This window comes from Martes martes, assembly GCF_963455335.1.
Source record: "Martes martes genome assembly, chromosome: 4".
Classification (NCBI taxonomy): Eukaryota; Metazoa; Chordata; class Mammalia; order Carnivora; family Mustelidae; genus Martes; species Martes martes.
Window position 1 is genome coordinate 116,519,183 of NC_137891.1, and position 27,535 is coordinate 116,546,717.

General features: G+C 40.0%; 1 protein-coding gene across 1 annotated transcript in view; it reads right to left on the reverse strand.

Moving 5' to 3' along the window:
* The window catches only part of LRRC8C (leucine rich repeat containing 8 VRAC subunit C), a 75,264-nt gene that overhangs the window by 29,676 nt on the left and 18,053 nt on the right, over positions 1 to 27,535 (reverse strand). Inside the window, exon 2 of the mRNA XM_080800923.1 lies at positions 1,539 to 1,680. Within this exon, the coding sequence (XP_080657049.1) occupies positions 1,539 to 1,676 (138 nt within the window). The 5' untranslated portion in view covers positions 1,677 to 1,680. The remainder of the gene's footprint in view (positions 1 to 1,538; positions 1,681 to 27,535) is intronic.

Below are 27,535 nucleotides of genomic sequence, written 5' to 3' on the forward strand. Positions count from 1 at the left end.
CATGACCTGAGCTGAAGGCAGAGGCTTTAACCCACTGAGCCACCTAGGCACCCCTCTTCATGACTTTTGAGGCCCTTCTCTCTCCTGGTTTCCACGTATCTGTGTGGCTGCCCCTTCTCAGTCTCCTGCAGGGGCACCCCTTCTTCCTTCCCTCATGCTTTGGTACTTCTGACATCATGTCACCTGCCACAATCTCCTTGGTGATTCCATTCACAGGCATAGCTTCAACTCTCACACTCATGACACCCAACAGTTGTCAGTCCTACTGACAATTTCCCAAAGAAATCACATTCTTCCCCACATCCATGACTTAGAACTTTCTTTGTCCTTCTTGGCACCTTTTTCCACCCCAGTTCCCTCCCCCTGACTATAGCTGATTCTCCAAGGTTTTTTTTAAGATTTTATTCATTTACTTGAGAGAGAGTAAGAAAGAGCAGGAAAGAGAGGGAGAAGCAGACTCCCTGCTGAGCAGGGAGCCCAATGTGGGGCTCGACCCCAGGACTCTGGGATCAAGACCTGAGCTGAAGGCAGATGCTTACCTGACTGAGCCATCCATGCTCCCTGGTTTTCCAAGTTTTAATACAATCATCCCCTTTTCTCTTTTCTCCAAGCCCAGTGCCCCATCTCTGCGATCCCTTACTGCTTTATATCCCTCTATCATAGTATAACACTTAATTGCTGGCTTATTTAGTTTTACCTGAGACATTAACTGTGTGTGTGTATGTATATATGTGTGTGTGTGCATCTCCTTAAAGTACAGCGCCTGGCACATAACAGGTAAGCAAAAGCATCTGGATTCAATATATGAATATATAGCATCTACACAGAATAAATTTTGATTGGGTTACATTTTAATTCAGAAATAAATCTGGGGAGTGGTGCCTGGGTGGCTCAGTCAGTTAAGCGTCTGCCTTGATTTTGGCTCAGATCATGATCTCAGGGTCATGAGATCGAGCCCCACCTTGGGCTCTGCACTGAGCGTGGAGCCTGTTTGGGATTCTCTCCCTCTCCCGCTCCCCCTTCCCCTGACCACACGTGCACAGATGTGCACATTCTCTCTCTTCTCTCTAAAATAAGTAAGTAAATACATATTTTGAAAATAATTAAACATTAGGTAAAATAATTTTATCTTCTCAAAATGCTAGTTCTTTCAGAAAATCCTATCAGGGATTAGTATAAGAGGTAAAGAAAAAGCTTCCATTCAGGTAATATAAATGACACTGTGCTGTACATACTATATTTTCCTATAAAGCCAACTCTGAAAGATCAGGGATTCCCTTTGATGTCAGTGGCATCAAGTACTACTTGACCACAGGCAATGGCTATCTGGGCTCAGTGGAATCTTACAAGTACCCTATTTACCTTATTAGGAACATTCAGTAAATACATGTTTTGGGCTTCCTGCCGTGACTACAAACACCATACACAGGTAGAGAAGGGCAACTAGTACTTACATGGTTCAAAATCACACTGCCAGAGGTTTCGATAGCTGAGCGTCTTGCTCTGGCTTCTGCTGGGACCCGAGTCTAGGCACCTACCTGGAGAGTACATCCGAACACGCCGATCATCAGCATAGCCACTGAAAGGTAGTCGGTAAACACGTCCCACCACGGTTTCAGCACCCGGAAGGCAGGCTGCTGCTCAGAGAACTGCCGGAACTCTGTCACCGGAATCATGTTTCTGAGAAAGGAGAGGTTGTGGGTTAGTTCATCTTCGTGCACAACACACTGCACTGCCAGCCTTGGAGATGCTGCTTCAACCGTGAGAAACAGTCTGCATCTGTCCAGGAGTTGTCATGGCATCTGAGTGTTTTATTAAGCCAACAAACAAAACCACCGGTAGTGTGGTTTCCTCATGGAAAAGGCAAGTCGAGTAGACAGAGATGTCTTAAGCACCCCATGGATACGTCTGTATGTGGAAACTGCCCTAACATCCAGGCTTTTTTCTTTTTTTAAAAAGATTTTATTTATTTATTTGACAGAGATCACAAACAGGCAGAGAGACAGGGTGGGGGGAGCAGGCTCCCTGCTGAGCAGAGAACCCAATGCGGGGCTCGATCCCAGGACCCTGGATCATGACGTGAGCCGAAGGCAGAGGCTTCAACCCACTAAGCCACCCAGGCACCCCCTTGACTTTTTTTTTTTTTTTAAATGATTTTCTCATTTTATCGAAACCCAACTTGCCTAACTCCATTCTGTTACGACCACTAGCCTGCAAGCTTCTTGAAGGGAGATCCTATAAATCATGCATGTGTGTTCTCAAAACATGTTGCCGGCAAGCCGCACAAGCTAAATAAAAAACTTTGCAGATTCCTCGAGTCTTTGACATTTCAGACTAGTCCAAAGTTTGGTATCTCGACACTTCATGACCTCTTTGCTTCTCAGTGAATCATTACAACCTCACTGCCCCAAAACTTACCTAGTCCTGAAGGTTTCGGGGCAGACACAGAGGCTCTCACTCATCTTAGCCTCCAAGTTCTGCTTCAGAAGCTGCTGTCTTATTTATTTTGCATTCCCATCACTTTCCACAGTACCTGGCAAACAGGAGGAGGCCCTAAACCAGTATTGTTGAATACGTGAATTCCGATGCTTGTGCGTGGAGCAGTGCTCCTCCAAATCAGATCTGGGGTGAGCCGATTCAGCCGCTGTGGCAATGCTAACAAGGACGGCACTGGTGCTCTGTTCTACATTCTCAGACGGATTTTTTGGTCGTTTCCTTCGCAGTAAGTGCCTGTATACTTAAGGGGACGTGGGCTTATCTTGTCTTTATTTTCCATGTTAAGAGACTAATGCCTGTGAAGGCAACTTGGCCAAGGACTCAAAGAACCTCGCTTATTTTGAGTGCCCAGGGTTTGCTTTTTTAATGAGAGCTGCAGATAGAGAAAAGAATAGTAAGACTCTACCTCAGAGCTTCTCAAAGTGTGGTTCATGGAACCCTAGTGGCCTAAAGTTTTTCAGGGAGTCCACAAGGTCAAAACTATTTAATGTTAAGTTTTGTTTTTGTTTTTGCCTCTTTTAACTCGTGGTGCAAAAGCAATGGTGGGTAAGGCACCTTAGCATGAATCAAGATAGAGATTTCAGACTGTACTGTGGTGATTATATTCTTCATTGGCATTTCATTACAACTTTGAAAAAAACACCAGTTTCATTTAATGTGATTATATTCTTCATTGGCATTTCATTACAACTTTTGAAAAAAACACCAGTTTCATTTAATGTCCTTATGGAGCCAATAAAAATTATTTTAATAACTCACAACCCATGACTATACATTGTATTAATGCACTATATGATGGAGAAGAATACATAAAGCATTTCTGCTGCATTCCACAGTACGATGGTTGTCTCAAAGAAGAGTCCTTATTTGAATTGAAAGCTGAATTAGCTACTTTATCATAGTATGCCACTTTTATTTGAATAAAACAACTGTTTTTTCAGACTTTAGTATGTGGAAGATAATTTATAGAAATGAATAAAGTGAGCCTAATGCCTCAAGAAAAACCACTGATACTATTTGCTGCCTGAAATGAAATTCAAACTTTCCAGTGGTGATTAGACAAACTAAGGATTCTAAGAAACTTAAGTATTATGCACTGGCTCCTAATACTGGCACAGCCTAATTAAGATGGGTCGTTAGAAAGAAGACATAACACATGGCCAACAGCACATGAAAAAAATGCTCTACATCACTAAGCATCAGGGAAATACAAATCAAAACCACAGTGAGGTACCACATCACACTAGTCAGAATGGCTAAAATTAACAAGTCAGGAAACGACAGGTGTTGGTGAGGATGCGGAGAAAGGGGAACCCTCCTACACTGTTGGTGGGAATGCAAGCTGGTGCAGCCACTCTGGAAAACAGCATGGAGGTTCCTCAAAAAGTTGAAAATAGAGCTACTGTATGACCCAGCAATTGCACTACTGGGTATTTACCCCAAAGATACAAATGTAGCAATCTGAAGGGGCACCTGCGTCCCAGTTTTTATAACAGCAATGTCCACAATAGTCAAACTATGGAAAGAGCCCAGATGTCCAACAACAGATGAATGGATAAAGAACATGCAAGATATATATATATATAAAATGGGATATTACTCAGCCATCAAAAAAAAAAAAAAGAGAAATCTTGTCATTTGCAAAGACGTGAATGGAACTAGAAGGTATTATGCTGAGTGAAATAAGTCCATCAGAGAAAGACAATTATCACAGGATCTCACTCAGATGTGGAATTTAAGAAATAAAACAGAGGAGCATAGGGTAAGGGAGGGAAAAATAAAACAAGGTGAGATCAGAGAGGGAGATAAACCATAAGAGACTCTTAATCTCAGGAAACAAACTGAGGGTTGCTGAGGGGTGTTGGGGGAGGGATGGGGTGCCTGGGTATGGACACTATGGAGGGCATGTGATGTAATGAGCACCGGGTGTTATATGCAACTGGTGCATCACTGACTTCACCTCTGAAACTAATAATATACTGTATGTTAATCAACTGAATTTAAATAATTTTTTTAAAAAGATGGGTTATTAGAGAAATAGCTGGTCAAGATGTTCTTTTAGTGTTCGAGTTCCCAACACGCTTTACCTCTTTTAGGTAAGTGTATGTATATGGGCATGCTTATGTACATACCATATATGTGTGCACATATATACTATATATGAATGTATGTAGACAGATGTATAATACATACACACACATAGACTTTATAATTTTAACATATCATAAGGCCCAAAGGTGATATCCAGCACAGCAATAATCCTTGGAATTATTTCTGATGCAAAAAAGGGTAGGAAACAAGAAGTTGCTTAAAAAACTCTAATAATTAAAGAGAAGACAGATGGACCTTATGCTCACTGATTGAAAAAAAATTTTTTTGTATTCTTTCATGAATGTCAGCACCTCTGATGACACACATGTGTAACCTGGACTACACTTGATTTCTCTTTCATTATTATTGTAGCTTCTGATTGATTTGTTACCATTTCAAGAGTTAGTGTTTCAAGCTGAAGAAGTCACTTCTGAAAATAAACTGCTTGGGTTTAAACGGTTTTTCCCCCCTAAACATCAATCAGCATAATTTTATTTCTTTTTTTTTTCTATTTCAGAAATGTAAATGATTATCTCTATATTTCTTCCAACGTGGGTTTCCAACATATTATGTAAGAGTTTAGTTTACCTAATTAAATAATATCTTTGGAAATACGGTTTTCAATTCAGTCATGAGATTCTGGTGTCTTAATTAAAATTATATAATTTTTACATTATGTTAAATATCTGCCCCATGTCCCTTTGGAGAAATCCATGTGCATTTCCTTATTAAAAATACTTTTTTCCAAAAGTCCTTTTAATGGCTCTACAAAATTTACTTCTCCAAAAGATCATATCATATAATCCTTTGGTAAAGAATATTGGTAAGGTTAGTTGCAAACCTAGAGTTTCTTATTTCTTTCATTTATTTGGCTCTTCCTGAACAATCCGTCTTCTTCCCTCTCAGGAGAATCTTAGTATCGTCTTCTCTAGAATTAATTACACAGAACAAATTCTGCTCTATTAATCCTTAACTTTAAGAATATGAAACTTATTCTACTTTGACTCAAACCTGATTGCTGACATTGTTCTCCAATGCCTACTGGCAGGTACGGCCAGCATTTGCTTTGTTCCACATTTTCCTGGCAGCTGGAAAGTGGCATCAGCTTTAGACAGTACAACCATACACCACTCAAAGGAACAAGAGCCGATTCCAAATGAAAACAGGTATTAAAAATGAATTTAAGCACATAGAATATGAATTCTACAGAAAAGAAATCCACATACATTGCTCATCTATGTTACTAAATCAAATGGCCAATTCTCAGTCCTCTCCTATTCACTCTATCAGGGTATCAGCAGAATAGGCATAATTTGACCATTCTTTATTTCACTCTCAGGATGCCACAGCCTTTAGGTTTTCCTCCTCTTTCCTTGGTTGCTCCTTCTTTAACTCCTTTGCTGTTTCCTCCTCTTCTTCCTGACCTCTGACTTTGGAGTGCTCAGTGGTCAGTCTTTGGTCTTCCTCTCTTCCCAAATCATTCATCATGTGGTGATTGCATCTAGTCACATTGCTTTAAAGAGGATCCGTACTAAACACAAATTTATCTTTTCATCCAGAGTCATGGACCCAACTGTCTACTTGACATCTCCCTGTGGATATCCACCAGACACATTAAATGCATTATGTCCCAAACCGACTCCAGTTCTATCCCCTTATTCCTACCTCCTCTGAACTCCAGCAAAGCCCTGTTTCTCTTGTAACTCTCTTATCTCAGTTGATAGAACTCCCTTTCCAGTTGCTTAGGCTAAAAACCTTGGGGTCATCCCTGACTGTTCTTTGTCTCTTATATCACACATCCAATCTGCCAAAATATATTGTGTTCCTTAATTTTTTGTCTGTCTCCTGCCAGAATGTAAGTTTTATGAACTTACATTTATGAAATGTAGGCACTTTTCAATTCTATTTTGTACATTGATGTATCCCAACTACCCAGAAAATAATGCTTGATATATAGGAGACACTCAATATCTACTGAATAAATTAGTGGATATGTAGTAATATTAATGAGGAACAGGGGTGCAGTTGACTTTAGCTTTAGAAATAATCATTATAAAGGCAAAGTGTGTCTCTGAGTAATGTCATGGGAGGAAGATCCCCAGTGCAGGGCCAGAACATCAGCTGGTGTCCTGACACTCGTGTGGAGAAGGAGTGCAAGTGAGGAAGAACACAGAGATACTGTGATTTATTTAGGGGTTCTTTCCAGCTGTACCCAAAGGCTCCATAAATCCAAACAGTTATCAGGATATGCTCAAAACATCAATTACAAAAATAAAACAAACTGCTTTTCTTCTGGCAGTGCAACAATGGAGATAAAAAACAGGAGAAAATGCCAAATTTTCCAGTTCCTAAAATGATAACTTTCTCTCTTGGGAGAACATGACTCTAAATTGTGTTTTACTCTGTAGTTGTGGTACACATGACAAAATATCTCTAGAAAAATCCACCAAAGAAGATCATAATTCCATGGTTCTATATTCCATTAAAAGAAAATCATAAATGAGTTATAAAATTTTAGAACCCGAATGGCACTTCAGAGATGATCTCGTCAAGAACTCTCCTTTTATGAGTGAAGTACTTGACTGGAGAGATTAAGTGACTTGCCCAAGGAACACAGCCAGTGGTGAGGCACAACTTCTAACCAAACTCACCCTTTATAGCTCTTAGTGAATACTGCATCGAGATGATTCGAATGTAAAGAATTTTAAATATCCTAAGAAACAAAGAGTTTAAGCAGAATTTCTTCTGCATTCAGTTTTTCTTTTCATATTCCTATTTGATGGTATGAAATTTTAAAAAGCTATTATTAGTACATTTAAACAATTCTTGCGCTCTCCTGGCCTTACAGTCCCAAAAAGCAAGAATTTGACTAAGGCAGAGTGAGAAGAGGCAAATGAAAGTTGCAACCCAAAGGATACATCTGTGTTATTGTCTCCTTGCATACTTCCATGATGCCATATGTTAAATTAATGTTCCAGTCACGTCATTTGGAAAATATTCAAATTGAGCTTCACCTATTTTTCTGACAGTGGTAGTGGTGGTGGGAAGCAAAAATTACTCCTACTTAGCAGTTCTCTTTCTTAAAAAAAAGATAAACTTCTTCCTCATTACACCTTTCACATACCTAAAGAAAAATGCCTTTCATAATTCTACTTCAGGTCCTACATCTCAAGGACTTTGCTTTACATGGTGGTTCCACAGTTATCTCCATTGTAGTCAGAAGTTTTTGAATCCACTAAAAATTTGTTATATATGATGATCCACAGCTGAACTTTTTTTTCTCTCAAGCATGGACTCATGCACTTGCTATAGAATCATGAGTGTGTAAGCTAGGTCAGGTATTAAGCTAGGTGCTAGGGGAATGGAAGTGAGCAAAACAGAAGACAAGGTGCCTGTCCTCACCCCCGTGTTAAAGAAATTCCTAGGAAAGCATGAATTATAATTGGTCTGCTTTGTAAATGTGACTAATTAGTGTTACCTATGCCAATGTTGCATTTAAAGAGGTTATTTTTATTTTGCTGAAGATAGGGTTTAAATCTTGTTTATCTCTGTGTCTTCTAGAAAATGATACAATGCCTTAGAATGGACCTCAATTCACATTTGTTAAATCAAACTAGGCCTCCATATAACATATACTCACACACAGATACGCACACACATTGGAGCATTTTGTAGCAAGGACCAAGCTCTCGTTTCTATTATTATCCTCTGTTGTAAAGTATAGAGTGACTATTACCATATAGCTTCACACTGTAAATAATGATTATTCAAAAAGCACGCACTACTGGAGAGAGTGAGAAGAAGAAAAGAGTCAGGAATAACTTATAATTTCAAAGTTAAGGATCACTGAAATTTTAATGCACAATGTTCTGTCATGAATGCTAAAGGGGATTTGTAGATCAATAATGACTTCTGAGGTCCAGCGTGTACCCAATGGCCAACTTCTGTAACTCCCTTATCAGAACATTGCTCTATTAAGAAACAAGAGCCAGAAAACAGATCCATATGTAACAGTCTTGTTTATGATAATAATGGTTTGGAACAGTGCACTTCTAAATCTTGGCGAGATCTTAAAAGAAGGCTTTGCTTTCTTTAGAATTTTCGTCAAAGAGCTTCAGCTCCATCTCTATGACGCTAGTTACTATTTAATGCTTATGGTGTATATTTCAAGTAAATGTGAATTCACAAATTTTTTCTAAAATGAGGCTACATTGTGATCTAATAGTCTTAAAAAAAGTGATCATAAAGGATTATCATCAAATGTTACTCACTGCCTTCCCCTCTGTCATTGCAAATTTACAGAAAGTCTCTCTGAGAAAATATGGCTTCGGCTCTCAGGCATCCCACTGGCCTTCCTGGTTGCCTCTTGCTGTTTCTCTTTCCTTTAAAGCAGGAACAGTCTTGCAGGAGGCACCGTGTATGCACAAACCTCCACCCCTTCCCTAACGGGATTCTAAACCCTTGAAAAGATTGTGTGTTTTCCTTCCAACCCTTGATATCATTTAAATATGATCGAGACAAGATTTCAGTTCATCTTATCAGTCTTGACTTCTAAACCTAAGTCTAGGTAGGGTTCATTTGAGTAGATGCGTAATGACTGCTTTGAAGACTATCTCTTCCTTTAATGGACAAAGAGAAACATTTATCGCCAGTCCAGTTTTGCCTGCCCGAGCAAAGAAAACATAGCAGTCCCAAGTGGCAGATGCACCGTGAACATTCGGAGTGGGCCAGAAAATGCAGACAAAACAAGCCTGGCCAATAGGTCAGTCTACCTGGGAGTCTGCTTCCTTTCTGACAGAAGGACAGCCAGCAGAGGATGGTGGGGAGACAGGGAGACCCCGTCCTTCGGAACATCAACAATGAAAGTTCTTACTCATTTTTTACATTTTTGGAGTTTAAAGTGGTCTGAAAGCCAGAGGTTGCCTTTGGTTTCATATTGTTAGCTCCAGCTATTTGCCATGTTTTACAAATACTTTTGACAACCATGGATAGACTGATACCTAAAAAAACAGAGTCAACCAAAAGTGTGTGACAGGCAGCTAAAGTAACTCATTACCAAGAACTTTCGGGCTAAGCTGTTGTTTTTTTTTTTTTTTTTAAGTGTGGTAAGATTTAAAAATTTCTAGCTATGTTAAATATAACAACTAGGAAACAAAGTCACACTACTCAGGAAACCAGAGATTGGCATTTAAAGTGAGAGACTGGAAGATTAATGGATTTATAGTATAACCTTTTGATTGCCCTTTTTATTAAACCCTTTACAGGGAGCTACACTGAAGATTTGATAATAGCAGAAAAACATTAACTGCTAAATAATCCTCTTTGGAACTTTTCAAAAAGGTTGTTTTCAAGAAATCAGTTCTTGGTTTGTCTTTCCTGTTGGATGTGCTCAGTAAAATCCCTGATGGAAGGAAGTCCAGGTCCTCCAGGCCCCAGGAAGACATGGCTCTTTGTAAGAAAATTAACAACTACCATATTTAACTGTCAGAATATTAAGATGGATGTGGATGCACCTAAAAACTAGAATATTAGTTTTTGTTCATCCAACTAATAAATATTTAATGCAAGGCTTTCACCTACAGGAAAAATATTTGTTGGGTTTAGCTCTAAATTTAACATATTGATTTAATGGCTCATCTTCTCCGAGTTAGATGTTATATGAGTTCCTCTTCTCTTATTTTCTCACAGCAAAGCTAAATAAATTCTAATATGATGATATCTGGTACTCCTAGAGGCTTGCATTCTAGAAGCTGAGAGAGGGAATTAACAGTTTCTTTGGATGAAGGTTCTAGGAGAATATGGTCAAAGGCTCCTTGCCTCTCAGACCTAGAATGTGCCAAAAATCTAAATGAAAGAAAAACTTGGAAGATATGAATCAACTAGTTAAAGTACATCTGTTTCTGAAGATAATAGATTCTTTTGTGTTAAAAAAACACAAAAACAAAAAACTACTCTCACCCTCAAAAGAAATTGTGAAAGGAGGTGATACACATAGCATGACTGCAAAGGCTAAGTGATCTGTGTGGCTCTTGAAAAGTCACTATGAGGGAGACTGAAGCCATAGTAGCAAGGTCTTGTGGTTCATCCTAGGACTGAAATAAATATCCTTTCAATCCCCACCTCTTACCCCCTTGCTCTGCAGATTCCTATGCAGCCTACAGACCTTGGCTCTACCACCACTTGCCCAGGCAAGCCACCCCTGATCTCCCCAGCAGGGTCCAACCCAGCCCGCAGGCTCGGCAGCACCCTGGACTGCCAAGGTGGCCTCTGTCACAGACCCCATTGTCCACTCATTTGTGTGGCTCTTGGATGAATGTTGCTCTCCATTCTATTCCCATTACCTAAGTCTTTGGCATGTAACAGGTGCTCGACATATATTGGTCGAATACATGAATAATTAAAAACAGAGCTACACGACCATTTAAGAGTGAAATCTCAGGCTTATTCATTGAAATACTTTGTCAGCAAAAAGAAAATAGAGGAAAAAACATAGAACCCATCAGTTAACATGGAATAAGACCCAAAGCAGTGCCACCTTTATAGACAAACTGTATCGTATTATGAAATTGTTTACTTGCAGTTGCTATTATTAGTAAGAAAGATGGTTTAGGGCCAGTGGAGTCCCTTCCTGAGAAAACTATCTCAAAGACATGGAGGGCCCTGCTAAATATATTTTTTTTAAATGGTTGAAAGACCTAGAAAACAAGATACTGAAGTCCCGTTATCTATCAACTTGCATGGTGCCTTTTGGTATCTAAGGCTGTTCTGGTCCACAACTTCATCAGTAGGATGAAAAAGTGGGCTAGGGAGGCTTGAAAGGAGCACAACTAGTTCAGTAGTTGTTAAATTGGGAGGGTTTTTTTTTTTTTTTTAAAGATTTTTATTTATTTATTTGTTGGAGAGAGGGAGAGCATAACAGGGGAGGGGCAGGCAGAGGCAGAGGGAGAAGCAGGCTGCCCATTGAGTAGGGACCCCAATGTGGGACTCCATCCCAGGACCCTGGGATCATAACCTGAGCTGAAGGCAGACGCATAACTGACCAAGCCACCCAGGCATCCCAAATTGGGAGGTTTTATGTATTAATCAAAATACTGGAAAATGTAAAATTGTGTAGAAAGGTCACAGGAATTTATCTAAAACCTTAGATTTAGTTGGAAAAAGTAAGGAAGAAACAAACAAACAAACAAAAACCCCTAACTTTTTAAAGCCAAACATTTCAAAGCTAAGAGACTCTGGAAGTTCTGAAGTAAAATGGGATTTAGGAATGTGTGGATGAACTTTTGGGTGGCTCAAGTCCAAGGGAAAAATCAAGGTTTATGGAACAACAACTGTGGGGATTTGTTTGTTTTTATTTGTTCTGTAATGTTTGATTCTATTTTCAGATGACCCATGTTAATAGACTAATGTTTTAAGGACCAAAAAAAAGTCTCTCCAGACATAAATTTAAATTGTTCTGGCAAAACCAAAATAAATATCGACTCAACAAAGAACCAGATATTGGTGGAAAGATAGGACGGTTCATTTCTACTCCATGTCCTTAGATATAAAGAGTCCATGTTGGGATTCTTGTGGGAAAGAAGTTGGATTTGGGAAGATGAGGTGGAGAAAGCCATGCCATCATGATTCACCCTTGCTCTCTGCCCCTGGAAGCTGAGAAAGGGATAGATTATCTTTGGAGATACTGATTTCAGGAGCACAGTTTCTCAAGGATAGACACAGTGTCTTTAAGAGCTTTGTATCCCTAGCACCTACCATAGTGCCTGGCAGCTTTATTCATTCATTTTTTCCCCCCCAAAGATTTGCTTAATTTTGGTGCGGGGCATGGGGGGAGGGGAGCAGGCAGAGGGAAAGTGAGAGAGAATCTCAAGCAGACTCCCTGCTAAGAGTGGAGCCCAAAGCAGGGATTGATCCCAGAACCCCAATATCATGACCTGAGCCAAAATCAAGAGTTGGACACTTAACCGACTGAGCCACCCAGGCGTCCCTTATTCCTTCTTTCTACAAGCCCTAGAGTAGCTTTAAACTGCAAGGTATTGAGCTCACCTGTGTGGATATACCAGTGAGTAAGCCAGACATAACCCCTGTCCGTATGAACCTTAACATTATGGTGGAGAGACAGTAAATAATGACAACCATCTAATCACAGTTGTGATAGGTATGATGAAATAGAAGTTTAGGACACTGACACATACTGAGATACCTGAGTTACTGGGGGCTCAAGAAGTGATGTCTGCATGGGAGCAGAGGTAGGAATAGTTACCTAGGTAAAGCTGGAAGCCAGGACCAGGAGAACATTCCAGGCAAAATGAAAAGTCTGTAATATGATGACTCTTTTTTTCCCCTTTAAGATGTATCATTTTGCCCTCCATCACTCTGTCATAACCGTTTCATTTCTGTGTACTTTGAATAAGGTTAGATCTGATATTTTCTATCTCTGGAGACATAGGGTAGCCCACGCTGGTCCAGATTGTGAGACAAAGAGGGCAACAAGTTACACGTTCTTAGACGGAAATGCCAAAGGCACCAAGACTCACCAAGAGTCTTTTTCTAGTTTTCTAAAAATGTATGCAAAACAACCTTTTTGTAGAAGTATGGAGACCTTATCAGCTTCACCTTGTACTTTGTTGGTGAACTTCCTTCTAAAATACATGAACCAACCTCCACCAGATCTCTGGAATTATCCCCCACACAGTGCCTTCACTCTCTTGTTAATTGGCTAAAGATGCCCCAAAGTTCTGGGTGGGGAGGCCATGTTTGGTACTGAATTCACGAAATGCTCACCACAAACAGTGAACATTGTTCGGAATCTCAGCAGATCAGTCATGTCCAGGGAGGGGCTATTCAGTAACTTCCTGGGACTGAACACAGGTGGTTTATTATTATTATTTTTAAATTTTCTCCTTTTCTTAATTCCCTTGAATATATTCCTCTTCTTTCCTTTACTTTCTTCCCCCTTCCTTCCATCTTTCCTCCTTCCCTCCCTCTTTCAACATTTGTTATCCAACTACAATATGTCAAGAACTGGGGATAAAAGATAAATAAGAAGCTATAGTCAAAGAGGTGGGCCACAGATCTGTTAAACTTTTCTCTTTGCTCCCCATTTTTTTGCATGAATTCAAACTCAAAAGGTTTATGAGCCAGACCAGCACTGGGAAAGATGCATGCCAGCTAGCCATTTAACTCCTGCAGGTATAGTGTGCCAAGGGACGTGCCACAGAAGGACAGAGATATAAAGCCAAACAGAAGATTGCCCTGGGATGAAGGAAAAACAAAAGCAGAAATGAACAGAGGCCTTACGTTTCACAATTTGAACTTAGAATAGAGTGGGACAGATTTTTTGATGAATCCCTTGCTATACAAACCCTTGCAACTTGCTATTCAAAACCCAAGACCCAAATAAATTTGGATAATGAAAAATAATATTTGTTCCATATTTTTATGTCTTTTTAAAAAGATTTATTTATTTTGGAGACAGCACGTGCACGTGTGCATAGGGGGAGGGGTAGAGGGGGAGGGAGATAAGCAAATTCCCCACTGAGTGGGGAGCCTTGATGCAGGGCTTGAGCCCAGGGCCTTGAGATCATGACCTGAAGTGAAATCAAGAGTCAGATACTCAACTGACTGAGCCACATAGAGACCTCATCATGTCTTTTTTAGATCAAGGTATAATTGACATATAACACTGTATTACCGTAGGTGTATACTATGATTTGATATATGTGTATATATTGTTAAATGATTACCCAGATCAGTTTAGTTAATATACACCAGCCACCTATAGTTAAAACTTTTTTCTTATGATGAGGACTTTTAAGATGGATTCTTCTAGCAAGTTTCAAATATATGATACAGTATTGTTAACTATAGTTTCAATGCTGTACATTACATCCTCAAGACTTACTTATTTTGTAACTGGAAGTTCATTTCTTTTGATCCCCTTCTCCCATTTTGCCTACCCTTGCCTCTGGTAACCACCCGTCTCTTCTCTGTATCTACAAATTTTGTTTTATTTTTTAAGATTTCTCGTGAAATCTGAGTGAGATCACACAGTACTTGTCTTTCTCTGTCTTACTAATTTCACATTACATAATGCCCTCAAGGTGCATGCATGTTCATAAATGGCAGAATTTTCTTCTTTTTATGGCTGAATAATATTCTACTGTACACAAATACACAAATACACACACCACATTTGCTTTATGCACTTTTATGCACTGGCCCATCGATAGATGCTTAGGTTCTTTCCATGTTTTGACTATTGTAAACAATGCTGCAATGCACATGGGGGGTACTGCTATCTTTTCGAGTTAGCTTTTTTTTGTTTGTTTGTTTCTTTCAGATAAATACCCAGAAGTGGAACTGTTGGATTATACAGTAGTTCTATTTTTAATTTTTTCCGGAACCTCGTACTGTTTTCTCACACTGTTTTCATCGGTGTCTACAGCAATTTACATTTCTACCAATAGTGCACAAGGGTTCCCTTTTCTCTACATCTTCCCAACACTTGTTATTTATTGTTTGTTTTGATAGTAACTATTCTAACAAGTAAGTGGTTGATAGATAACAAGAGGTGATACCTCATTGTGGTTTTGGTTTGCATTTCCCTGATGTTGAGCACTTTTCATATACTTGTTGCCCATTTGTGTGTTCTCTTTGGAAAAAGAACTATTCAGATCCTCTGCCCATTTTTAATAGAACTGTTTTTCCACCTATTGAATTATATGAGTTCTTCACATATTTTGGATATTAACCCCTTATCAGAAATATGATTTGCAAGTATTTTCTCCTATTCCCTAGGTTGTCTTTTCATTTCATTGATGGTTTCCTTTCCCACATAGAAGCTTTTTAGTTTGATGTAGTCTCCACTTGTTTATTTTTGCTTTTGTTGCCTTTGATTTTGGTGTCAAATCCAAAAAAATCATTGCCAAGACTGATGTCAAGGAGCATATCCCCTATGTTTCTTCTAGGAGTTTTATGGCTTTAGTCTTACATTCAAGTCTTTAATCCATTTTGAGTTTACTTTTATGTGGGGTATAAGGTAGTGGTCCAGTTTCATTCTTTTGCAGGTAACTGTTCAGTTTTCCCAACACCATTTATTGAAGAGCCTGTCTTTTCCCCATTGTATATTCATCCATTATTTCTTAATCTGGCATTTATTTTTTCCTCTGCTGAGAAGGTCCATAGCTCTTTTCTAATCCTCAGTAGGATTTGTAATTCCCCCATATACTTAACTCCTATACCAACACTACCTCAGCCATTGTGGCTACAGAAAAGTAGAAAACATCTGTGTAAAGAAAGTAGCAGTGGGAATTAAACTAGAAAAGAAGTAAGAACATGAATGAGTCAGCATGAGGGTATAACAGCTTTAAAGGCATCAACTTCAAAGAGAAAATGAAATTATTTGGGTTGCCCTAGTAACACCAAGATAAAATGTGGAAGTGAAAATGCAAGATTTAACATTAAGAAAACCTCCTTTAGCACTAAGGTTTCTCACTCATGGAATGAGCTTTACCATGGCAACAGGCAAAAAACATGTAAACAGATTAAAGAAAGAGAATATCCAAGGGAGTAGAACCATAGTAATAAGGACTAAGCTAATCTAATAAACATTCTGTACCTTTCTTTTAACTCCCAGAATTAAACGGGGGAAAGGCAAAGGGTCTACAGGGATCAGATGAGACTTTCTTCAGTCATGTGTGATCTTAAACGACTTTAGAAGTTCAGCTTTATGTATTATTTCCAACCCACTCGTTTTTCCCCAAATGGCATGGCACCTCCACACATTGTAGCGTTCTGGCTTTAGGAAAAGACAAAAGAAAGAAACAAACGTAAGGAATAGGTGACATTTTCCAAGCCCAAGCTCTGCATTTTGGGAGGTGATATGTCCCTAGTGATGAAGGCAAGAATAGACAGTCACTATTAATGTAGCACGAGGGTTTTAATGTATTCCTCTAGAATTAGAGTGATGGGGGGCACAGCAAGCAAGTCAAAGCATCTGAGAGTGAATCTTGGTTCTGCCTACTTGTGAGCTGGGTGACAATGAGCAGGTTTTACTTAATCTGTTTCTTCTTTAAAATGGAGAAAATGATAGAATCTTTCTTCACAGGACTACTGGGAGAACTGTAGCAAACACTAATTGCAATACTATAGCACTCAACATATGACAGCTACTAATACTATTGATAAAGCTAGCAATCAAATTTGGTAAGTGTGATAGGGTGTTTACTAGCAAGAATAAGAGTTCCTCGGTGTTTGCAGCCTTCAGTTCTAACCTGGGGTATCATACTAAAGAGCAATTCTTCATAAAAACAGAAGAAACAAACTTTGAATCATTTTTGTTAGATGGAAAAGGAAAAGCATAATAGTAATGACTATTTAATATTATTGTGTCTCCTAACTGCCAGGTGTTAAACACGCTTTCTGTGGGGCTTCCACATTAAACCCATGAAGTAGTATTATCTTTGCTCTACAGAAGAGGAAGTGTGCAAAGAGAGATTAAATAATTTCTCCAAAGTTTCAAAGACTGTTAATGGCATAGCAAAGCTTCCCACTTGGGTCTGTCAAATTCCAATGTCCAAGCTCATTGCAGTTCATTAAAGAAATTATTTCAGTCTCTAACAACATCCTTTACGGGAAATTCAGCCTTGTCATCCATGGGCAACAACACTTATTTGAGGAGTTAGCTATCTGAGGACTGAATTCAGGGCAACCATATTTGCAATTTGCTCACTCTAGTCTAAATTCTGGCACTGAGAAATAAATCCAGTCTGAGGTAAGATCTTCTTAAAGGTTATAAAGGGCTCAGCTTCTCTCTGGAAAGGAGGAACTGGTATGAGACTTATTATTCTATCATAAATAGCTAGAAAAACAGAATGTTACCAGAGGCACAGAGAGTCCTTAATATTATACTTTTGGTCATACCTATTTTTCATTTGATAACTAAACCCTTGGCTGGAGAATGCCATACTCAAATTTTACACTGCTCCAATCTCTTTTTGGGGGAACCCCCATGTGATTTCCAGGAACTCAGAGTAGCAAAACAGCAAGAACCTTCTGTACTGAAAACTTGAATACTGGGAAATGTATACCAAATTAAAATAGAAGGACAGCGACTACTTACTTCCTTTTCATTGTTCTTTTTCAAATTAATTTGGCCAACACACTTAACTATTAACCATCTCTTGCCCCTAGAAAATTATCAGAATTTCCCTTCCCTGATGCCCCAGCAAAGTGTTTTGCTTTAGTACAGATATGCCCACAAAGGGGACTGGTTATTCTACAAAATGGTTCTAATGTTCACTGTCTTTTTAAAATTATGACTCTGCATTTTTGGCTTCCCCATACAGGTCCACAAAGTTTCCAGAGGCAGGGAATAGAAAAATACTTCAGGTGGGGGTGACTGGGTGGTGCAGTCGGCTGAAAGTCCAACTCTTGGTTTGGGCTTAGAGTCGTGATCTTACGGTCACAAGATCAAGCCCAGTGTTGGGTTCCCCGCTCAGTGTGGAGTTGGCTTAAGACTCTCTTTCCCTCACCCCTTCCACGTCTCCCCTCCCTGGCTCTCTCTCAAACAAATAAACTTTATAAAAATACTTCAGGTGAACTTCATGTGAATATTCTCATGGGTACCTAAAGTCTCTTTCCAATCCCTGGGGCTATAGCCTTAGTTGTGCCAGCTAATTTTTGATGTTAAGATGTATCCAAATATAGTGGACCACTCCGAAGTTGTAGCTCTTTTAGGGACACATCTGGCTTATGACATAGCTTCACATCAACTGAGTTCCAGGGCGCACATTCCCTTAGCTTCAGTTTTCTTCACACCATCAAATAGTGCCCTGCAGATCCTTCCGTTACAGCTAAGCTTTCTGCTTTACCTCACTTGCTTTGTCCCAGCTCTCCAAGTTTCCACCTTTTCCAGTTTTCCTCAATGTAAGTAATCCTGATCAACCTGATGCATGAGATGTGGGGTTTCAGAGAGGGAGACGACACCAAGATTTCTGACTTGCAAAAGAGAAAGGATGGGATTGTCATCTGCTATGAGGAGAGGGATGCCTCAGCAAGAGCGGGTTTGGGGAGGGAGTGATAAGCTTGGTTAGAGACCTCTTAAGTCTGAGCCACCTATCAGGGTCTCCATTCACAGCTGTATACAGTAGGCTGGAGCTAGGAAGATCTGGGCAGGAGATACAAATGTGGGAGTCATCACCCTACAGGAAGTACGTAAAGCCATGGGGCAGGATGAAGTCACTTAGGAAGTGCATAGGGAGAGGAAAGCTGCCTAAGGACTTCCTGTAGCAAGGAGCATTTTCCCACCAGATGTGGGACTGAGTCACTCTCATTTCCTTAGGTTTCTGTGCAGATGTCATATTATCAGTTGCCTTCTCTGGTCACGCTATTTTTTTTTTTTTTTATAAAATTTATTTATTTGAGAGCGAGCACAAGTGAGCGCAAGTGGGGGAATGGGCAGAGAGAGAATCCCAAGCAGACTCTCCGCTGAACACAGAGCTGCATGTGGGGCTCGATTCCATGACCCTGAGATCATGACCTGAGCTGAAATCAAGAGATACCCACTTAACCAACTGAGCCACCTAGGTGCCTCTCTGGTCACCCTATTTAAAATATGAATACTAACTTGCTAGGGCTAGTAGCACACCAGTCCGGCATTCCCTTTTTCATTCTAAGTGACTTTTCTCAACAGCATTATCTTTGACAGATGTCCTACATATGCACTCCCTTGTTTACTTGTGTTGTCTGTCTCCTGAGTTATAAGCTCAGTTCTATAGGAAAAAGGAACTTTATTTTGTTCATTCCTATCTCCCAGTGTGCAAAACAGTGCCTGGCACATAAAAAGTACTCAATAAATAGTTGCGGAATGAAAGACAAACATATACTTATTTTGAAATTCTCCCAGTGGTTAAAAATGTGTAACAGATATATTTCTGTGAATACCAGGATTTAGAGTTAAGTGCACTTAGTTTTGGGGAGGAGAACCACCAGATGGCTTACAACACTCTGCATTTCTCATGCAACCTGCACTCCACAAAGAGGCAAAGGGGATGCAAAGAATGCATCCAAAGCCCCCTGAGAGATTGATGAAGAGGCTGAAAAGGAGACTTTTTTTTTTTTTTTTTTTTTTGTCCTGTTCAAGGAGTTGGGAGAAGGAAGATGGGAGTGGGAAAAGAGGTGTTCTCAGCCTGGTTTATTCTGAATCCAAAGTTCCTTTATAAAATTATTAGTAGGATTATGTTCTTTCCTCGATTCCCATTGCCTGCCTAAGCCACCTTCCAGGGACCTACCACGGAATCAGGTAAAGGCCACAAGAAAGGAAGAACAGGTGTTTACTAGGCAACAGCAATGCAACAGTGATCACTGATTATTTGTGTCAATATAGTCTGCCGGCAACAGACCAGTAATGCCTGAGAGCAGGAAAAGGTGAGAAGTTAAGGTGGATCAGAAGTAGAACAAATCAGCAATCCTGCTGCTCTTTAAAAAAAACAACAGGATGCTGAATTTGGGGTATTCAAGAGCCAGAAAGTTAATCTTTTCCTATAACTACAATGATTCGGGTCTGTTACTAGAGTTTGAGACTCTTTTAAGAGGAATGTGGAAAAACATCAGACACTTACTTAAGAGCAACAAATTCTACAAATTCTATCCAGATCCAACTGTTTCTGACTCATCTCTATTGCTATTACCCTGGTTCAAGCCATCATTATCTCTCAACTAGATTATTGCTATTAGAACAGATCTCCCTGCTTCTACCACTGACCCATGCAGATTAAGTCTCAACAGAGCGGCCAGATGATCGTATTAAAATATTGGGCCAGACACTCTCCTAGACATCTCCTCTGCTCATCTCACTTAGAGAAAAAAAAGCCATAAGCTTTACCAAAATTCTATAAGGCCCCATGCAGTACTACACTACTCCCCCCTCCAATATCAGTATCCTAGCCCTCTCCTTCACTCTCACTTTGCTCCAGGACACTGGTCCTTCTTGCAGGTTCTTAAACATTTCAGGTTCACTCCTGCCTCAGGGCATTTGCAGTACCCTCTGCCTGGAATTCTCCCCTTCATGATATCTGTCTGGTTCAATCCCTTGCTTTCTGTAGGCCTCACTGAAACATATACAGATTCTAACCAGTTTTCACCATCTCTGTCACCAACGTTCTGGTCCAAGACTTCACCAGCTCTTGCTTGGATAACACGGCAAAGCCGATTTCATACCACAAACCACCCCGAGCCCCAGCACTCTGTGCCTCCTGCCCTGCCTTATTTTTCTTTATAGCATTTAGCACCTTGAACATACCACATATTTTACCTATATATTCCTCTTCTGTTTCCTCTCATTGAATGTAAGTCCCACAAAGGCAGGAATTTTTCCCTGCTTTGGACTCTTTTGTCTGTAAAATCTAGGAGAGGGTCTGGCTCATATTTGTCATTCAATAGATATTTGCTGAATGAAAAGGTAGTAGAAACAGAACCCATACAGGAATGTCACATACACTGAGATAAACAAGGAATATAGATGTATAGCAGGTGAGTCAAGAACCTTTAAGTGCATGGACAGACTAAGGTACCAGATACAAAATGCTTCAACTTTGGGTACAAAAACAGACTTCAAACCACTAGGTGAGAAGTTTATGGTAGACAGGAAGAACCCGTTATTAAATGACAGAATAGAAGGCTCTAGAACAAAACCTGTCAATTGGTCATGCCTTGGAAATGTGAAAAAATAGGCAAGACTCTCTCTCTGGAGGCAGAATGCCAGCTGAGAAAAGCCCCCTGCCGCTCCACTCAGAGCCCAAGATAAATCTTTCCCTGGGAGCCAGCGTCACTTACGAAACGGCAGAAAGTGGCATGTGTTTCCAAAGGGAAAACACGTGACCTGATAGGAAATTACGAACTGTCAATTGGAAAACCTGTTGACAGAATCTGGGCTGAGCCAGTCTTCTGAAGCTTGTTAGAACATCTTGGGGAAAACAAAACCCAGGGTTGGTAGAGCTACCCAGGGCAGCTCTCACTGTTGGCTGCACACTGGGATGAGCTAGAAAGCTCTAAAAATACTGATGCTTGGGTCCAGTGAAGTCAGAAGAGCTGGGGTGGCCCCTGGGCAGGAGGTTTCTCAGGTGATTCTAACACGCAGCTGAGGTTGAGACCTAGTTCCCTACAAACACCTTAATTCCTCTTCCTGTGATAAACCATAAACCCAAGCATTAGATGAAATCTGAAGGAAAAACCAGAGCTTCATCTGGGCCTATCAAAGCAGAACTCACTTATATAGAAGGACTTCAACATTCTATACATGTATATTTTATAGCTATAAGGAATACGTTAATCATGTCTTCAGTTCCTGTGTACCTCCAATTGGCCTCTCTTTCCCCAGAACAGCACTTCAAGACAGGCTCTCCCTGCGGCCCCCTTCCCATGCAAAATGCATGCCGCTGGAGGACATCTGCAAGGGTCTTTGACCGTAAGGGCAGAGAAGGGTCTTTGACCGTAAGGGCAGAGTCCTATTTTGGAAGCCTGTGGCTGAGTCTTTTCATATGCAGCCCAGGATCAACACTTTCCCTACCTGCTCTGTTCACTCCTTCACTCCCCTCCCTGGGTTATTTACACACCATTTATTGCCCCTCCCACACAGAACTCCATGTGGTTGGCTGTGTACCTAGCCAGGGTCTGGACCTTGGCATGTAACATAGGACTTCATCCCCAAACGCTTTGCAAGGGCAAAGCGTTGCTCACATTGGCACTCTGAGCCTCTGCCCTAGCTTGAGCAGTCACGGTCGGACATGGACAAGAAGCTCCACGCGGGCAGCAATTATTTACCCTTCCAGAACATTCTCAGAATGCAGATGATGCTTGTCAATGTTAGAACTGCAATCCATTTTTATTTTACAGTCATTTTATTTTAGAATGACTGAGTATTGAGCTTACCTAGCAAAGATCTCTTCACGTATAAAGGAAAACGCACTTCCAACACAACATGAGCTAAGGTTAGCTGTGTACCTGGTCAGGGTCTGGACCTTGGCATGTAACATATTACTTCATCCCCAAACATCGCCAGGCTCCAGGTACTGTGAGCCCATGCTTACAGAAGAGATCACGTCTGTGGAAGGTTAAATGTCCTGCCCAGAGGTACACAACGGTAAGCAGAGAAGCCTGACTACAGCGAGGGAATCTGTTTTTACAGCCAGCTGTTCTCTAAACCTAACATTCCACAGACAATAGAAACAACAGAATTGAAGACTGAATTCCTTTGAGATTTAATTTAGGAAACAGTTAACAAGAAAGGGTGTCTTCCCTACAGAATTTCTTTAAAAACCGGAGTGGTGCTACTTAAAATTTCCTATTAGCTTACATTAACACATTGGAGATGGTTTCTTTTAAATTTATATTATACTCAGGGGATAATATCTACTCTGTGTGTGTGTATTACACTAGTGTGTGTTTTCTTTTAAATTTCTGTTTGCTTTTCCATTGGCAGTGGCTCCTAACACTCTGGCATTAAATCTCTTAGCTCTTCAGTCTCGTGGTCAAACACTTAATAACTGTAAAGAATTTAAAGGTTAGAATCGACTTCATCCAATAGCTAAATGAGAGTATGAAGAGTCCATTTTCCTGTGAGAAAACTGTACATTTTCAGCATACTGAATGTCCAAATTATTAATAAACATAGTTTATCACTTGATAATGAAGAATAAGATACAGGTTCAGTTTTTATACCAATTGCTTAGTTTTAGAAAGACAATGAAGGGGCGCCTGTGTGGCTCAGTTGGTTAAGCATTTGACTCTTGATTTCAGCTCAGGTCATGATCTCAAAGTCCTGAGATCGAGCCCTGCCTCAGGCTCCACACTCAGTGTGGAGTCTACTTGAGATTTTCTCTTTCCGTCTGCCTCTGCCCCTGCTCCTCACCCCACTCATGCTCTAAGTAAGTAAATAAATAACATCTTAAAAAAAAAAAAAAAGGCAAGGAAGATTTCTTTAATCCTGTTCAGAGGTGATTCTAATATAAAAACAGTGATGGTGTTTAGATAAAATCTTTTTTAAAGTGAGGACATAGTTGTCTATTTTTAAAATATTGTGTTTCTCTATCTTCCCCACTTCCACAAAATAAATGTCTTAGTTGGAGTACAAGATGTTGAGAGATGGGGAAGCACTATTTTATTTTAATTTTTTAAAAGATTTTATTTATTTATTTGCAAAAGAGAGAGCGAGCACAAGCAGGCAGAAGGGCAGAGGAAGAGGGAGAAGCAGACTTCCCACTGAGCAGGGAACCCGATGCCGGGGCTCCATCACAGGACCCCGGGGATCATGACCTGAACCGACGGCAGCTGCTTAACTGACTGAGCTACCCAAGCTCCCAGGAATGACTATTTTAAAATGTTATGGAGGTTACAAACTTTCTAACTCTTTTTCAGATTATATTCTAAAAACAAATATATTTTTACAACAGGCTTTGCTCCAGGTTTCCAAGCAAACACACCCAAATAGATTAATTAATCTATCAAAGCCTTAGGCTGTTTTCAGATGCTATACTTACACTACATATGATGTCATGCAAATAATTTTGATTCAGTTTGTATATATCAACAGGAAGAGGTCTGGCAGAAACATAAAAATTCTAAGCAAACTAATTCTGAGACTCAAGCAATTCCATTACCAGAAATGTTAGTTAAGCCAAACAGTAGTGTGGCCAAAGCACATCAAGGAACACCACTGTTTTCAAGATTTGTGGTTTCTTCATATAAGGGACCTATTCTGCTCATATTTGGATGTGGCACAGGGGGGCTTTTGAAAAGCACGGTGGTGTATTTCGATTACAAAAAAATTTCAATACAGCTGAGTCAGTGTAAAGATGCTCGCAGTCACACACTCACATTCCCAAGGTTCTCTATAAATATGTTTGCTGCTTGACACTGAGAACACACCTCGCCTCCCTTATACCATTTTTGGGTATGTATATAAAATATTCTAACGTGACATGGTCCTTTGTGTGTGGCTCCAGTTTGGGCCTAACGTTTTTTTTTCTCTTCTATGGCAGAACAGATCCCCTGAAAATTTCTGCAGGGGCACGCTCTCATCAGATTCAGCATCCTTCTTCTAAGCCCAGTGGCCGCTGCTTACTGAGCCCACAACAATCCTTAGGTGAACCTACAAAGTAAGGATGTGCTCCTACTTAGAACACTGGCAAGAATTTCAGAGCATCTTAATATAAAATGCAAAGGTAGTTTGTGCAAATTTCCTTCTCTGTGAAGTGATTATAGCTGTTGTGTATATCTAGGGTGATCTAAAGTCCTTAGTCCCAAACAACTATATGCCCACAATAAAACTAATAAATAACACCCCTGTTATTACCTTGTATGTATATATTACATCACTGAACATCGACATTCCCAGAACATGAAGTTTAGTCATGAACAGCCACATTCATCTACAAAAATAAAAAGTCATCCCCACTCACCATTTTTTCAACCTAATGTAGTGGTTACAATGCAAACTTTACAGCCAGAAGACCTGGGTTTAAAATTTAGCCCTGTGTCAACATCTTTAAATTATGCACAGTTTGAAAAGTGCCTGGCAGTAAATATGACAATTATCAACCTCATTATTTAATTAAGAAAATATGAGCTAGGCTTCTCTCTTGGGAAGATTTTGGGTCCTCAACAATCCTATTTACTGTATATTTCTCTATATTTACTGCACATGGAGAGGGTCCAAAAAGTACCCCAAAATTGTGGTGTCCTTCTTAAAATGTTTGTGAACTTTTTTCAAGATGGGCAGTTTCCTCCAATCAACCACCCAATTCCAAGTGTTACCTGTCCTTGTTGCATGGGTATATTGAAACAAACCCCATGAAAATGCCACCCTGCCTCAATTCTTGAACCAGGTGTCTGCAAACCCAGAGGTCTCAGATGTGCAAATCTGCCAGGTCCCCCACAGCTTATTGGCTCCTGGAGCTTACTCACTCAGCACCAAGCATGTCTAGAGTATGACCTGGAGTTTTAGGAAACTCTTGAGTAGAAGGAAATCTTAAAGTTAATGATAATAATAAAGTGATGATAAGTTTCACCAAGCAGTTGACCTGAGAACAAACCCTTTCCTACTGCACACCGTCAGATGGGTAGACCTGCTTGTGTGAAGAACACACAACTTCAGAAAGGCTGTTCCTCTGACTGCTGCCATCTACCAACATAGCTGCCTTTCTGGGGCCTATGGGATGGTCAACAACGTGTGCGCCTATGCTTTTTGTGCCTTCAGCTATAAGACAGCAATATCACGGTGGGAGAGAAGATCACTTATTGTCTTCCAACATCCAGTTTCTCCTTTTTACATGATAATAGGTAAGTACATGTTCCAGCCCTCCAGGGGTGACCATGTGACTTAGTCCTGGCCAGTGAAATAGAAAGAGAAAAAAATATAATCAACTCTGAGTTGTGCCCTTCAAGGCAAGGAGTATACCCTCAAAGTATCCTTCTCTCCACTTGCGAGTTGGGATGAAGGCTTAGTATTCATCATCTTCAATCAGACCAGTGAGGGATACATGATACCAATGCTGGAATGTCAAGACAAGGAGGCTGAACCTTGACATCATATACCCAGAGGATTATGTTCCCACTGATGTGAGAGAGAAGAAAGAATGTCCTTTCTTATTTCAGTCACTGTTAGGGATGGAGAAAGCAGAGACTCTAAGAGTATTTGCAATAATATCCTAACTCTCTAGTCACATGGGCCAGTGCTCATGGTGGAGGAGGTGAATGCACGCCAGATGGGGAGGATGAGAAGCCATGGGATACACGTGGCAGATTTTATAGGCACACTGACTTTACTCAAAGATTTCGGATTAAAAGAAAGTATTATATTGAAACCAACAAGGGTGTAGTTAAATGTGCTTTTTAAAATTAAAATACAAGATAGTAAATGAAAACTGGTCCTTCAACAGAATGCTTCTAGCTCTACTCTAGATTTCTGAAATAAGCTGAAATTCTGAAAGTCTGATTTCTGAAAATCTCTTCTATCCTGTGGGAGGCTCTGATGGAAAGTGTGAAGAGTATTAGTAGTTGTAGAAAGAACAGTAGGCTGGAAGTTCAAGTTTTGAGACCAAACTCCACCACTGACCACACTATATTAGACAAGTCCTACAGGCCTGGTATTTTTACATCAATAAAAAGAGTCTCACCCCTATGTGTCCAGTCAATACACACTATTACACACACACACACACTCTACTGGGTTGTGTGTGGGATAAAGATGATGTAGACATGACCTTGAAAGGCAATGAGATGCTAGGTTGTAATCCTGGAACAATGTTGTCTAAGTGGAAGCCTTCCCCAAAGGCCTGCTTATCATCTCAACAACCACTGAGAAGCTCTTCAGTGGATAAATTCTACAATTCACACAATACTCCTAAACAGTTTTCTATACTTCATTATTAAATGTGAAAACACTATTATAGATTACCAGCCATTTGGGGAATGCTTCCAACCTGAAATTCAGATATAAACACATAATCAAGAGTGAATGAATGCACAGAAAAACCAAAAGCAGGAGAAACACACAGAGACCCCATTTAAATTAATAATTAATATTCTCAGGATACTAGCAGAAGATAATGTGTCCATAAAATAAACATTTTAAGAGAAAACTTGGAAATTAAAAAAGTCAATATATGGATTAGATTATAATGCTGAGGAAATTCATCTTAAAGTCAAATAAAAAGGCAAAGGGGAAGAACAAATAGATATATAGATTCCAGATCTGACAGCTAAAAGACAGAAAGTTCATAGAGTAAAAAGATAAAATGAATGGAGAACCTACCAGGGAAACATTGCAAAATTTTCCCAAACTGCAGGATATGAGACTCAATATTAAAAAAGGCTGACCAACGTGTCCAGCACAATGAATGGATATAAATACCTGTACCATCATGAGATTTCAGAACCCAGGGATAAAGAG